This window comes from Mastigoproctus giganteus, chromosome 11, assembly GCF_048544385.1.
Source record: "Mastigoproctus giganteus isolate SK-2022 chromosome 11, ASM4854438v1, whole genome shotgun sequence".
NCBI classification, from domain to species: domain Eukaryota; kingdom Metazoa; phylum Arthropoda; class Arachnida; order Uropygi; family Thelyphonidae; genus Mastigoproctus; species Mastigoproctus giganteus.
The window spans coordinates 92,463,295-92,478,775 of record NC_143585.1 but is presented as its reverse complement, the minus strand read 5'-3'; the positions used below and the strand labels follow the sequence as shown (position 1 = coordinate 92,478,775).

Genomic DNA, 15,481 nt, shown 5'->3' with positions numbered 1-15,481 from the left:
TGATCCCCCACAAGTCAGCCATTCCACCTTTTTTGAATTTATATTTGCATTCTTCATTACATTTTAATTCAATGAGTTCTTGAATGCACTAGCAGATCCAGCATTCTATCCAATTGGATCTAACATCCATGGCGTCACTTCAAAAGAAAATTAATCTGAAAATCTATTTTTCATTTCACCTTTTAACTAACACAAATGATCTGAATAATTCTTAAAAATGCACTCAATGAGAGATTCATTGATATCAGCTTACTCTTACATACCATGAAATTGTTTTCTCATTAAATTTCTTTCAAATATTTCCAGTTTTTCAGTAAATGCTTTTAATACACATTTGTACTCTATCACTGTAATTAATTTCCCTTTAAGCTGAAGTGATACTTCATTAAATTTGCAAAAAATCCAAGCCATATAATACATGTTGTTTTTGTGTTTGCTGATCTCCTTTGCTAAATCTGTGTCTCCTTCGCTTTCTAAAAAACTAATTATCATATAAAAAAAATTTACAAATCTTATTAGACAGTTTCCTTTAGAAAGCCATTTGACTTCTGTATGTAAAAGAAGCCTCACATACTATTCTTCATTAGCAAAACAAAATTTTCTGAAAAGGAAATCATATTTGCTATGTGACTTTATTGATAGTTTAAATAACTATACTGAGAGATTGACAAAGAACTGGACTAATATTTTTTTCAACCAGATGATGTCAGTGCAGAATGCAGCACATTGCAAGAACTTCGGGACATACTTCCTTTATGTGGGCTATAAAACCTTTATGTCTTCCAGCCATGGAGTTACCACCATCAGTGGCACAGGATATCAAATTTTCCAAGGGTGCTTGTTTTTCATCAAACCATGTTTTACAACAGCAAAAATGGATGCTCCAATACAGTCAGTTTCTATAAATTATAAATTTTACAAACATCTCTTCTTGCAATTTACAATCATCATCAAAATAACAAATGTATGCCATTAGAAGAGCCTTACTTGTCAGTAACTGTGGATTCATCAATCTGAATAAAAAATTTTCTCATTTTTAGTTTGTCAATTAGATGCTCTTCAATGTTAACAGACATCTCATCGATTAGTCTTCAAATTGAATCATTTCTCAATGGCAATGCTTTTAAAATACAGAAATAATTTTGATGTATCACCACTGAACTTACAGTCTCTAATGCGGATCATACAGAAGTCTCAGAAACTGTGTGAGCACTACCAGTTTTTGCAATGATTTCTACAATTTTATAAGATGCAATCATTCCATCGTCATTAGTTTGTGTTCTTCTTAAACAAGGAAGTAACAGTGTTACGTTGCTCAAAATTCTGTTTTAAATTTTTAAAATATTCAATATGTTTACCAACTTTATTGGGATGTTTCCTTTTTAAGTGATCTAAAAGTCTTGATGGTTTCATAGCTTCATTTTCAAAACTATTACTATTTTAGAAATAAACAAGGAGTCGCCTTTTATTCAGTCAGTAGGATTTCTTCTTTACCAATTCTCCTTATGCGAATAAATTACGAAATGATACGTTAAAACCAGATTACATATTTGAAAACAATTTAAAACTCATAATGTGTTCCTCACTGTTGACACATGGGCAGTCCAATACTCCAGGATCACAGTGGTGAACCCCAACCCAGCCCCAGAAATATCAAAACCCCCATACAACCTTTAATGAAGGAAGACATTTTGTCTTAAACACGAATTTGAAATACGGAAGAAATACTATTAAAATGAGATAAAAGTACGACAAAACAATGAATTTAAAATGCACTAAAAATTCCTCCCTTGAGCGGACTAAAACTTTTCAACAAATGTCATATTCACAGGGTAGAATGAAACTAACAAACCGTGTGTGTTCGGAATCTTATAAATAGGGGATTAGTCTTTCGTAAGCATGCGTTCGAAAGACCACGAATCAGATAAGAGAAATGGGCGTCGAATGTTAATAGAGTTTTTTTGTAATTTCATTTCTAAAGTTTCGGCAATTAATAATTTAGTATAATTATACTGAATATTTAAAATTTTGCCTTCATTAAACAGGAATGTGTGGTTTCATTTATCGCATGGAATGCTAGTTCTGATGCATTCGCACAGACTGATGCTTCATGTTGCTTAACCCTTGAGTTTAAAATACATTGGTAGATCCAATTTAAGAAGAATCACAATCCTTACATGAAATGTGGTAGACAAGGTCATGTGTTTGTTTGAAAGTCGATAGTACCGTGTGATTTTTTAGTGTTACGTATAATTTACGGCCCGGTTTTGCTACTATTTTCATTTCTGTACCTCTAAAGAGGTTGTTAACTTGTCTATACCAGTGTTCACCATATTAATCCCGTCATGTTTGTTATTGATTATTTTGTCTTTAGCTTCTAATTAAATGCTACTGATAGAGGTAATCAGGTATACTCTATTTAGGAACCTATTCGTCAGCTACCGCTTTACGGGAATTAAGGGAAAATAAGGATATTGTAATTCACAAAGCTGATAAGGGGGACACTGTAGTAATTTTAAATAAAAAGGATTATAATAAAAAATTACAGGTAATTATATCAGATAGTTCCCCATACCAAGGAGGTAGACTCTTCCGTGTTTGATAATGAGGTCAATCAATACAAAAAAAATACTTACTTCATATCGTAAAAGGGACTACATTTCAATGGCGCAACTAAAAGCTAGAACAAATAATGTACCTATTCTCTTTGGATAAGTAAAACTACACAAATCTGGACACCATATTCAACCTATAGTATCATATAAAAATTCTTCTTTTTCGGCCTTGGCAACACATTTATATTTGATTATAAAACCTTTTTGGCAGGTATTAAAATATAATATAAAGAATTATGATACCTTATATACAAATTTAAGTGACTGTAAAATTGGGGGAGGAGTTAAATTATTTTACCTTGATGGTTTTTTTTTTTTTTTTTTTTTTTTTGGCACATAGGCTTCTGTGGCCATAATGCACCTCCCAAGGTTTTTGCAGTACTTTGATCCAAGCCCTAGGAGGGAATCGAACCCGCGACCTTTGGGTTGCCAGGCAGGCACTTTACCCACCCGGCTTACCTTGATGTAGTTTCATTATACACTAATGTTAATGTAATATATGCACTGGATGTAAGTTGGGATTTATTAAACAATAACACTATTAGCATTAACAGTACGAAGTTTCCCACAAAAAAAAAAAAAAAAAAAAGAGATATTTCAGCTAATTAAGTTACTGGTTGAGGCTAATTATATTTTATTTCCAAGTAAGAATTATAGACAGATTTTCGGTTTGCTTATGGGTTTAAACTTGAGTAGCCTAATATCGGAGTTGTATTTAAATAGATTAGAAAATATACATTTAAACAGTTTTTACCAAAAATTACATATTATGGAAGATACCTCGACGACATCCTCATTATAATGGATAATGACACTACAAACGAAGTTTTGCAAACTTTTAATAATATACACATTAGGTTAAAATTTACACTGGAGAAAGAATAAGAAGAAACAAAGTCCATAATTTTTTTAAACCTTACACTTAAGAGGGAGGGTGAAAATATTAATTTCAGTATTTATCATAAGCCCACAAATACGGGGGAGTTCCTACACTATAGTAGCTACCACCCATACTCATAAAAAAAAGGTCGCTCATGTTAAATCAGTTCCTAAATGCATTCAAATACTCTTCCACACAACTTGCCCTACAGATAGAAATAGAAGAATTGACGAATAGGTTCTTAAATGGAGGATACCTGATTACCTCTATCAATAGCATTAAATTAGAAGCTAAAGACAAAATAATCACTAACAAACATAATTACTGATTAATAAAAAATATTTTATTTCAATGCCATATGGTGAACACTGGTATAGACAAATTAACAACCTCTTTAGAGGTACAGAAATGAAAACAGTAGCAAAATCAGGCTGTAAATTATAAGCAACACTAAAAAATCACACAGTACTATCGACTTCCGAACAAACACATGACCTTGTCTACCACATTTCATGTAAGGATTGTGATTCTTCTTACGTTGGATCTACCAGATGTATTTTAAACTTGAGGGTTAAGCAACATGAAGCATCAGTCTGTGCATCACAAGCGAATGCATTGGAACTAGCATTCCATGCAATACATAAAAACCACACTTTCCTGTTTAATGAAGGCAAAATTTTAAATATTCAACATAATTATACTAAATTATTTATTGCCGAAACTTTAGAAATGAAATTACAAAAAACTCTATTAACATTCAACGTCCATTTCTCTTATCTGATTCGTGGTCTTTCGAACGCATGCTTACCAAAGACTAATCGCCTATTTATAAGATTCAGTTAGTTTCATTCCACTCTGTGAACATGACACTTGTAGTCCTCTTAAGGTAGGAATTTTTAGTGCATTTTAAATTCATAGTTTTGTCGTACTTTTATCTCATTTTAATAGTATTTCTACCGTATTTCAAATTTGTGTTTAAGACAAAATGTCTTAAACACACTAAAGGTTGCATGGGGGTTTTGATATTTCTGGGGCTGGGTTGGGGTTCACCACTGTGATCCTGCAGTATTGGACTGCCCGTGCACATTATAAGTTAATCCCCCATTATAAAACACTATTGTGTCCTATAATGGAGGATTTTAATTTCCCAGAGATTGACTGGAATTTTTTTGTTCGTCACTCGCACACTAGCAAGGCTTTTGTGGATTTATTGGACGATTGTTTTCTACAACAGCATGTTCAGGAGGCAACTAGAGGGAGTAATACTCTTGATCTGATTATCAGTAGTGATTCTTCATGTATTAAGAATCTGCTGAAAAAGGAACCACTAGGTGGCAGTGGTCACAGTGTGCTGAAGTGTGATTTACTCAAAGAGGTAACTACCTATGTAAAGCAAAGGTGGTTGAATTAAATCATGCCCACTATCTTCCTTTTATCAAAATTTCTCACTCACTCCTAATATATACCTATATGTTAAAAATCAGTTGTCTCAAGGGAAAAGAAAACCCAATGAAAGAAATTAAATAGTAAGGAATAAGATGTCGTCGGTTGTGTTAAACTTTACAGGGCCACAAACCATTGTAATATTTATGATTTTTCGCCCCACAGAAAACAATTTTCGCCCTCTTGGGGGTGATATCACCCCCCATTGAGAATCCATGCAACATAGTCCATTATGGATGGGTTGGTTACAATTTAGTGATCACTGAATGTGTACACACACACACACACTGTATATATATAACTAAACAGTGAACAGATTTAACACCACATGGCTCTGGCACTATCTAAAGGGTAATAGTTATGGTGCAAACATCCACTCATCAGCAAATTCAAAAGCCAGCATTATGCAGCAGGCATTCCTCAAAACAAGAACAGCAAGAGTATGCATTGCTTTCTCATTAATATTTGTATAATAAGGGAAACACTTGCTCTACATTAACCCAAAAAACAAATTAACCAAAAAAATTTAATGCGAGAGGAATTTACCAAAAGGTTTACTCATGTTACAGATGTACAAAAAACCATATGTGTTTCTATTAAAGTATTCTGATAAACTGCCATCAGTAGAGCTTATACATTACTGAAGAAACAGGAACAAGGAATGATGGCAAGAAACATTCACTTGCATTCAGTTACTTAAAAGTTAACATTAAGCATTAAGTATTTCACAAGGTGAGATGTTATCTGCTACTCCTTTTTTTTTTTCCCCCTACTCCTTTTTTCAGCCTTAATGCAACATTTTCTTCAGACTCATACAAACAACCTTTCCAATACAGATGATGTCAAATATTAGAACTTTTCATTCTCCTTTTGCATCTAAACAATCTCAAAAGTTTTGTTATAGTATACTCAAAGAATTCTCCTTCTATCTTATATAATCACTCAATTACCCCTTCTCAGCACCACCTATAAACCTCTTCCAATATGATTCTCATAACTTCTTATCACAAAGATTTAGAAGTGTTTATGACTCTTAAATTTACTTTTGCTCACCACTGGAACTATTTGGCCAATAAATTCACTCAAGCAATTTTAGCTCTATATAAGAGTTGCAACATGTTCGTCACTCTAATTTAATCATTAAATACTTTGGCAAAATGCTTAAACACAAAATTTTATAAGCCCCCCCCCCATCTAGTTTGGTGTTGCTCTATGTAACCAAATATACTTATTTTCTTGAATACTGGTTTTTATGGTGGGCATTCTTTAAATTCAACAATGAATCAGTGACAACCAGTACAATCAATGTTAAATGCTTTAACTGTAGAGAATTTAACATTATAAATAAAAATTTAGTTCCTCTTGCTAAACTTTACAATTCAGACATAGATTACCTGGAACTGTGAACTCCTGTAGGTTGGAAAGAAAATTCCTCACAGACCAGTTAGAATTAAAATCATCCTAATTAACTTTAATCCTCATCAACAACACACTGTGGACACCAGTACACCATTTTCCATTCAAAATTATCAAGAATGCAAATACTCTCAACACTGATTAATCCATAAAGAGCAGTGTCCATTGATTACCACTCTCTGTCTTCTCCCACTTGACCATTCCTTTATCCATAGCAGCAACTTGCGTTTAACGCTATACTCCTCCAATTTGTACAGCAGTCTTCCATATGCAATGCTATCAAAGCTTTCCTGAAATCCAAGTATATGATATCAAAATTATTTTTTGCACCCAGTTCCTTTGTGACCACATCATAGTATCTAATTAAATTGGTCACACAAGACTTAACAAACCCATGCTGGGTCTGAACTATAACTGCAGTCATGTCTAGACAATCCTGCAATGCTTCTTGAACCAGTGACTGCATTATATTCCCAGGAACAGAAGTTAAACTAACAGGTCTGTAAATACTCATGTCACCCTTTGATCCTCCTTTGAGAATTGGGGTTAGATTTGCACATCTCCAATCCATTGGTACATCCCCTAAATTCAAGGTTTCTCTAATAATTATGGCTAAAGGTTTGCTTACTTCCTTTGTTGTTTCCTTTAATATAACGGATAGATCCCATCCACCCCAGGTACCTTTCTTAAGTTTAACTTCAACAATTCCTCCTCCACTTTGCTCTCAGTTATTATAAAATCGTTTAGGCCCCTATCAGAGTTCGATAAACTTCTGGCCTCTACTTCCCCAAAGAATTCCTCACATGTGAATGCAGATGCAAAATACTCATGCAGTTTGTCAGCTAGCTGAGCAGCATCAACAGTCAAACCATTGATATCAAATGGACCAATCTGATTCATACTCTTCCTTTTACAGTTTACATAAGTAAAGATGTTTTTGCCATTTTTCTTTGCATCCTTTGCAAAGATTTCTCATAATCTGCATTTGCTTGCTTAACCTCCTTCATGACTTGATTACAGATTACCTTATATCTACTATAGGCTTCTGTATCGCCTGATAATTTATATGCATCCAATGAATTTTTCTTCTCTGCTACGAGTCTCATTAGTTCATCTGACGTCCATGTAGGCTTGAACAGTATTGCATCATTGGTATGAAAATCCTAGTAACTTCCAAGATTAATTCCTTGAATGATTCCCATTTAGATTTTCCTGATGGCAACATTATCAGTAGGTCCCACTGTACAGTATTTTAAAAGTGTCAGAGACAACTGTAGTGACCTTTATGAAAGCAAAAATTCCTTCCTTTTACCCCTGATGGTAGTTATATCTTTAAGTAAATTACACATCAGCACACTGTGATCACTGCCACCAAGTGGTCCTTTATCTGCAGATTCTTAACAAATGAAGAACCACTGCTGATAATGCGATGAAGAGTATTATCCCCTATTGTTACCTCTCGAAACCTCTTGAACATGTTGCTGTTGAAAACAATCATCTAATAAATCCAGAAAAAATCTTGCTAGTGTGCAAAGGACCAACTCACAAGTTTCAGTAATATCTGGGAAGTTAAAATCCCCCATTTTAAGACATTTTGACTTACTGGCCCACTCTATTTTTCTGTACAGCTCTTTGTTGTAATTGTCAGTGTCATTAGGCCAATAACACACTGCTACTCTCAACTTGGTTTTCCCAGTACTTATGTCACATCAAACAGACTTAAAACTACACTTTCCACCCATGTTAACTGGATGCACTGCCTTAGATTTTGTTTCTTAACTAACAGCATAACCCACCCTTCCTTCCTTCCTTTCTTCCTATCCTTTCTGTACATATTGTACTCCAAAAATTCCAATTCTGCATTCTTTATATCTGTGTGACATCATGTCTCTGATATCTCAACAATATCCACCTTTGATGTCATGTTTATTGTTGTTTGTTATTTGGTTTTTAGGAGCATTAGCAACTAAGGCCATATTGCTCCGGGGATATGCGGTGGTCATTCCCTGACCTTTCCGCATCCTCCGTACTTGGTGGTCATGAGCTCGAACCCCAGTCTAATCAAGAAGCGTGGGCTATGCACTACTGCTCCTGCCCACCTGGCTACAGAGGCACCAGCACTTCAAATTCATGAAATTTATTTACTACACTCCTAGCATCATTGGTGTAAGTGCAAGTATACATACATATGTTCTTAATGTACGTATAAATTAGTGAAAACGCATCATATTAGTACACAGCTAAACTCTGAATTAGCAAAAATATGCAAAGGTTGCATCGTTTAAGTTATATCTCATATTGTGAATACCTTCACAACAAGTTGCCATGATACTGCACTACTTCGAATAAGTAACGCTTCACCAAAGGAGAAGTCTCTTTTTACTTATTCTCAGCAGATACCACCACCTAGATGGCACTGTTTCAGGGGGGCTATTTGGCCCTTCTTCTGTGGGTGGATAGGTACCCTAGTGATGCAATGATAACAAAACAGTTACGAAGAATAACTCCACAATATGAGAAATGCCTGTTGGTGTATAATATAAATTAAGACTGAAATATGTTAAGGGCTTTAGCCTCAGGCTGCGAGAGATTTAGACAACTAAAAGTTGTCAAAATCTCTTGCAGCCTGAGGCTAAAGCCCTTAAAGTATTTCAATCTGTTCTTAATCTAAATTACGCTAACACGGCCCATGTATTTACTTGTTCCACGTGATGACTCCCAGCAGTTCTTGAAATCCCCAGCACTTTGCTTTCCAGGCTACTGCTCATTCTAATAGGAGCAGTGTAAGAATCACTTTTGCCTCTGCCTGCAGCACTGTTGATCTTTTAGTCTGTGAACCCCCCAAGCTAACAGTTTTCTGACCCACCTTACACTGCCTTGATAGCATCAGCATATATCCTTGCAACCTTTCTATTTAAGTGTACCCCATCCCTGTAGAAGCAGTCTCTCCTGTTAACAAGCACAGACCATGCTGAAAAAAATTCTACCCCATGTGATAATCTCTCTAGAGTTGAACTGATTGACATGGCTCTCATCATATACTCTCTCCTATCATGTCTGGGCAGAATTGTAGACACTTTCAAATTTACCCCTAACTCACGAATAAGTAGTAATGATGTTAAGAGTAGATCTGTAAGTCCACAGATCTACTCTTAACATCATTAGTGCCAACATGAACAGCGATATTGCCTTTTGTGCCCTAAAAAATGATCTCTGCTCTACAATGTCATCAACCTTTGCCCCTGGCAGACATACTGTGCCATATTCAGATGTCCAGTCTTTTAACCTGTACAGTCAACTTCCAATGATTGGCACTGAGCTCAAGCATCTTTTGATTTGAATTTTTTTTTTTTTTTATTATTACAAAAGTTTACCACAATGGGATATGGCTTGGAATCACTGATTACTGCCATCTGTTGCAACTGAAAATGCTCCATTTTTCACAGCCATCACTACCTTTGATTTCACTAACAATGCCTGTTGATTTTATTTCTTCTAGAACTATATTTTTTTTCCATTTCAGTATTGGAAAATATTTTTCGAACAACATGCCTGCATGATCAGCACAACTCAGAAGATGACGACGATTTATGACAAAAGATGCATATAAACATTCAGCACATAGGACATCACCATGAAATGCAACATCTATTTTTGCATTTATTTCTATGCACTGCATGTTATCCTTATGTTTATTTGTTTGCAAATGTCTGGATACATCATGCCCCCACCACTTTAAATTGAAATATGACATCTACATACAATACACAAGAAAAATGTATAACTTTTTTCAGATTTTACAATACATGGAAAATCTTGAGTATATGTCTTTTGAAATTTTATGTTGTATTTCTTTGGAATCTTACAGAAAGACACTGTTAATTAGCTTTACACAAGTACTATTAACTTACTCCAATAACAGAGAAAAATACTGATATTTTGTATTTTTATTTCACAATGTTGACTACCACAACACATGTAACATATGATTCTTTAACAAAAATAAGTATAAATTTGCAAAATTTTAAAAAATAAATAAATAAAAAAAACAGACCGAAACTTTCTCATAGTGTTATTTCACATATTTCACATGGAGACAGAAAAGGATCAAATGGAGTAAAAAAGACAATTTATACATCTGAGAGGCATTAGTAGAGGCATAAGATGCAAGAAAGCAAGCTTATATAGCATCAGACAAAAAAAAAAAACCTTCCCATAGCCATTCACTCCAATGCTTCTGCCTTGAACTTACTTAAGTTTTCAACCTCCATTACAACAGATGGAAGTTTGTTCCAACTATAAACCAGCTGCTGGCTAAAGGGAAATTTCCACGCATCTATTCTACGACTGCCTTTCCTCAATTTGAATTTATATCCCCTCAGGTGAGTAATATGAGCAAGAGGATGAATTCCATCAGCATTGAGCTTACTCAAACCATTCAAGGCCTTATATACCTCAATCAGATCACCTCGCAGGTGATCTGATTCAGGTCTCCACACATTGAAATTTGCAGGACTTAAGTCTATCTTGGTAGCAGCCTATGTTCCACTCACTAATCTCGTTTCCCTTCTCTGTACTTGTTCCAGAAGCTCTACATCGATCCCAAAATGAGGCCTCAAGACCTGTACTCCAGGCATTGCCAGACCATTGCCTTATACTAAGGGACAATCACACTGCTAGCAAAATTTCTGTATATCATTGGCAAGACACGCAATACTGAACCCTAGGGGACTCCACTAATAACATTAGTCAAAAAAGAGCAGTGTCCACTGATTACCACTCTCTGTCTTCTTCCACTCAACCATCCCCTTATCTATTGCAGCAACTTGCCCTTACTGCCATACTGCTCAAGTTTGTACAGTAGTCTTCTATGTGCAACAGTATCAAAAGCTTTTCTAAAATCCAAGTATACGATATCAAAATTAGTTTTTGCATCCAGTTCCTTTGTGACCCCATCATAGTATCCAAGCAAATTTGTCAGATTGCTGCCGGAACTATAACTGCAGTCTTGTCTAGATGATCCTGCAGTGCTTCTTTAATCAGTGACTCCATTATTTTTTCCTGGAAAAGAAGTTAAACTAACAGATCTGTAATTACTTGTGTCACTCTTTGATCCCCCTTTGTGAATTGGGGACACATTTGCACATCTCCAGTCCATGGGGACTTCCCCTGAGTTCAAGGAAACTTTCAAAATTATGGTTAAGAGTGTACTTACTTCCTTTGCTGCCTCCTTTAATGTAACTGGATAGATCCCATATACCCCCAGATGCCTTTTTTATGTTCAATTTCAACAATTTCTTCTCCACTTTACACTCAGTTATTACAAAATCATTTAGCTCCTTGCTAGAATTTGATAAGTTTCTGGCCTCTACTTCCCTACAGATTTCCTCATGTGTCAATGTAGATGCAAAATACTCATTCAGCTACCTCAGCAGGTTCATCAACAATTGAACCATCGATATCAAGTGGACCAATCTGATTCATCCCCTTCCTGCTAGAGTTTACATAAGTAAAGAAGTATTTGATGTTTTTCTTTGCATTCTTTACCAAAGATTTCTTATAATCTGTCTTCGCTTGCCTAATTGCCTTTGTGACTTGATTACAGACTAGCTTATATCTACCATAGTCTTCTGTGTCTCCTGATAATTTATATGCATCCCATGCATTTTTCTTCCCTGCCAAGAGTCTCATTAGTTCATCTGCCACTTAGGCCTCAACCTTGAACAGTATTTCTTAGTTGGGACAAAAAGCCTAGTAGCTTCCAAGATTACTTCCTTCAATGCTTCCCATTTAGAATTTGCTGTTGGTAACATCATCAGTTGATCTCATTGTATAGAATTTAAAAACTGTCTGAGACCACTGTAGTCACCTTTATGAAAGCAAAAACATCTGACGGTTACATGTTTAAGTAAATTCCACATCAGCACACTGTGGTCACTGCCACCCAGTGGTTCCTTTATATGCAGATTCTGAATGCATGAAGAACCACTGCTGATAGTCAAACCAAGGGTATTACTCTCTCTAGTTGCCTCTCAAACATGCTGCTGTATAAAACAATCATTCAATAAATCCACAAAAGCCTTGCTAGTATGTGAGTGACCAACCCACAAGTTCCAGTCAATATCTGGGAAATTAAAATCCCCATTATAAGACAAAGACAATCTGATTTACTTGCACACTCTATTTTCTGTATAGTTGTTCATTGTTCTCATCACAGTCATTAGGCCTTAAACACACTCCTACTCTCAACTTGGTTTTCGCAGTGCTTATGTCACACCAAACTGACTGAACATTGCACTGTCCACCCACAGTCAATATCTGGGAAAATAAAATATCCATTATAAGACAAAGACAATCTGATTTACTTGTCCACTCTATTTTCTGTATAGTTGTTCATTGTTCTCATCACAGTCATTAGGCCTTAAACACACTCCTACTCTCAACTTGGTTTTCGCAGTGCTTATGTCACACCAAACTGACTGAACATTGCACTGTCCACCCACGTCAGCCGGATGCACTCCTCGGATTTTGTGTGTTTCTTAACTACCAACATGACCCCTTCTCCCTTTCTATCCTTTCTGTACACATTGTATTCCCCAAATTCCAATTCTGCATTTCTTATCTCTGTGTTACACCACATCTCTGATATCCCAACAATATCCACCTTCGATGTCTTCACCAGCACCTCAAATTCATCAAATTTATTTACTATACTCAGTTGGCAGCTATGTAACACATCTTCCCATGACTGCAGAGAACTTGCATTTCAGGTGTTTACCAATGGTTTTCCTCCACATAGTTGATTTTAGTAAACTGCATTATACGGGCAATCGTTCAACAATATAGAACCATTTCCCAACTGATTTGGAAGAATGAGAGAGAGCAATAAAGGTGGCATACTGTATTTCCAAAAGGATAAATGAGTCATTTGTCACTGCAAAACTAATTAATATGTAGTTATACATATCTTTCGCATATAGTAATTTTAAACATTATATCTGTTCAAATCAATATCACAATATTCTCTGTTTTGAACGGCATACTTTTTTAGTCTCAAGATGTACCACAAAACTTTAACAATTCATATTACAACTCACTGTCCATTTCTGTTTAAAATAAAAAATAAGAAATGTGTGCCTATTCCTCTTAAAACAAATAATTATTTTTGTCAAATGAAATATCAATTAGAGACATTCAAGATGGTTCATCCTACCTCTGGAATGAGGTATTTGTTAAAAACTTCCTGAGCAACTGCAGCCCTGTCTTCATCAAGCTGGACTTCATAACTTTCCTAGAAAACCAAGGCATCATCAATAAATTTTCCTTTTAATTAAAATAAAGATATAAATGAGAAATTTAAGCTTTAATTGTTAAACATAACTTCTGCTTCTCAACACATTCTGATTCAGAATGTGTTGCTGAATGCTCCTAAAAAAATTTTCTTTAGGAGCATTCAGCTCCTAAAAAAAAATTTTTAAAAATATGATTACTGAAGACTTCAAGAATTACTGGTAGAAAAAGAGGCTGGTGAAGCGATTTGGTGGAAATAGCATCCAAGGTAAAACCAAATCAATTCAGAGGATGCTAGTCCAGATGAAAATTCTAAACTTCCAAATTTTACACTAAAAAGCATATGGGAAGGCATAAAGTTAGCCGAGCAATTAGAATCTTATTTTTTGAATGCAGATTCTTGAATGAAAGGAGCCCAAAGTTCAAAAAGGAGCGTCAAAGAATGTTTAGTTCCATACAATGAAATTCACAAAGATTTATCAAGCAAAAGCAAACAAACCCAAATTACTGATTTTTTAAAGTGAGTAGAAGATATACGAAATCTAGAATGGTGTATTTTTGTTATTTTTGTTAACATTTTGTTAACGAAATGATGTATTTTTGTTAGCTTCTGGAACGTAATCCCCTTTTTATACTTTTTCTTAGTCCCGTATAACACGGTTTCGCACAACACAACATTTTATACGAGGGTTACCTGTACTGTCAAGGGTAAAGGGAAGGGTTTTTGCTTTTATAAAGATGAACATAGCAATCTCAGAGAGTGAGACCAAATATTTTAAATTCTATAAGGTGGGACCATAAAGATGATGTTGCCAGCAGCAAGAGTTATAAACACTAAAGGAAACTTTTATAAACATTAACATCAAATGTTTTACATAATTGTTAACAATACATATTCGATTAACCTGATTTATTTTATCAAAAAGAAAATATTTACCTAGCAATACTTTTCATTCGAGCAAATTTTCTTTTAGCAGTTTTTAATTTTTTAGTGCATATGCATAAAATTCTTTGCATGACATATTGTGATTGGTTTTCACAAACAGTTCTTCAATATTCTTTAGGGATAATTTTTTTCTATCCTTTTTCCATGCATTAACCATTAAGCTAAATACACAATCACTCATTGCATTTGAATGAGGCAAAGCAAAAACAAAATTAATAATTTTTTCTGTATTAAGTACTTAATGCATTAAAAATGTATTCATTTAAAAATTTTATCCAAATATCTGTGGTATTTTTGACATCTTTTGTCTCAATTTTTATGGAATGATTTCAACAGAACATATCTTCATACAGCAAATCGATATTGATATTGGAAATTTTAAATTTAAAAAAAAAAAAGTTTGTTGCCTGAGCCTTAAAACATTGCAATGAAATAAAAAAGAAGTAAAATAGAATGTAAAAGGTTATAAAGTAAGCATAATATAAATATCCTATAACCCTCTTTGTAAACAGGATAGAATGTCGTTTTTTTTTTTTTTTTTTTTTTGAGTCTTTAAGGGTACATTTCAACAACTTTATCGTCAGTTCATTCTTTCTTCCTAAATAATCATCTAAACAGGGTGTTTTATGATTTCTGTTTTTTTAAAATACCCCATTTCAAATTGGAGTATCTTGGAAATTTATTATAATTCCAATAAAGGGGCATTATACCCCGAAATGGGGCACATCTGGCAACCCTACTGTAATGTTGTATATGTGTTATTCTCTTTGCCGAAGCAAAATGAATTGCCACAGTTCATCATCTTCTTCAGATTTTGAAGGTTTAGAAAATGCACATGCCTTTCTTAAAGCCGAGAAAACAAAAGAAAGAATGCGATGGATACACGACATA

At 34.6% G+C, this 15,481-nt stretch overlaps 1 protein-coding gene across 5 annotated transcripts in view; it reads right to left on the bottom strand.

The window, feature by feature from the left end:
* LOC150078261 (G protein-coupled receptor kinase 2-like) overlaps window positions 1–15,481 on the bottom strand; it is a 527,814-nt gene that overhangs the window by 243,799 nt on the left and 268,534 nt on the right. For all 5 annotated transcript variants that reach the window (XM_090385326.1, XM_090385325.1, XM_090385328.1 and 2 more), the window contains one exon: window positions 13,568–13,645. In XM_090385326.1, coding sequence (XP_090241452.1) covers window positions 13,568–13,645 — 78 coding nt within the window. The remainder of the gene's footprint in view (window positions 1–13,567; window positions 13,646–15,481) is intronic.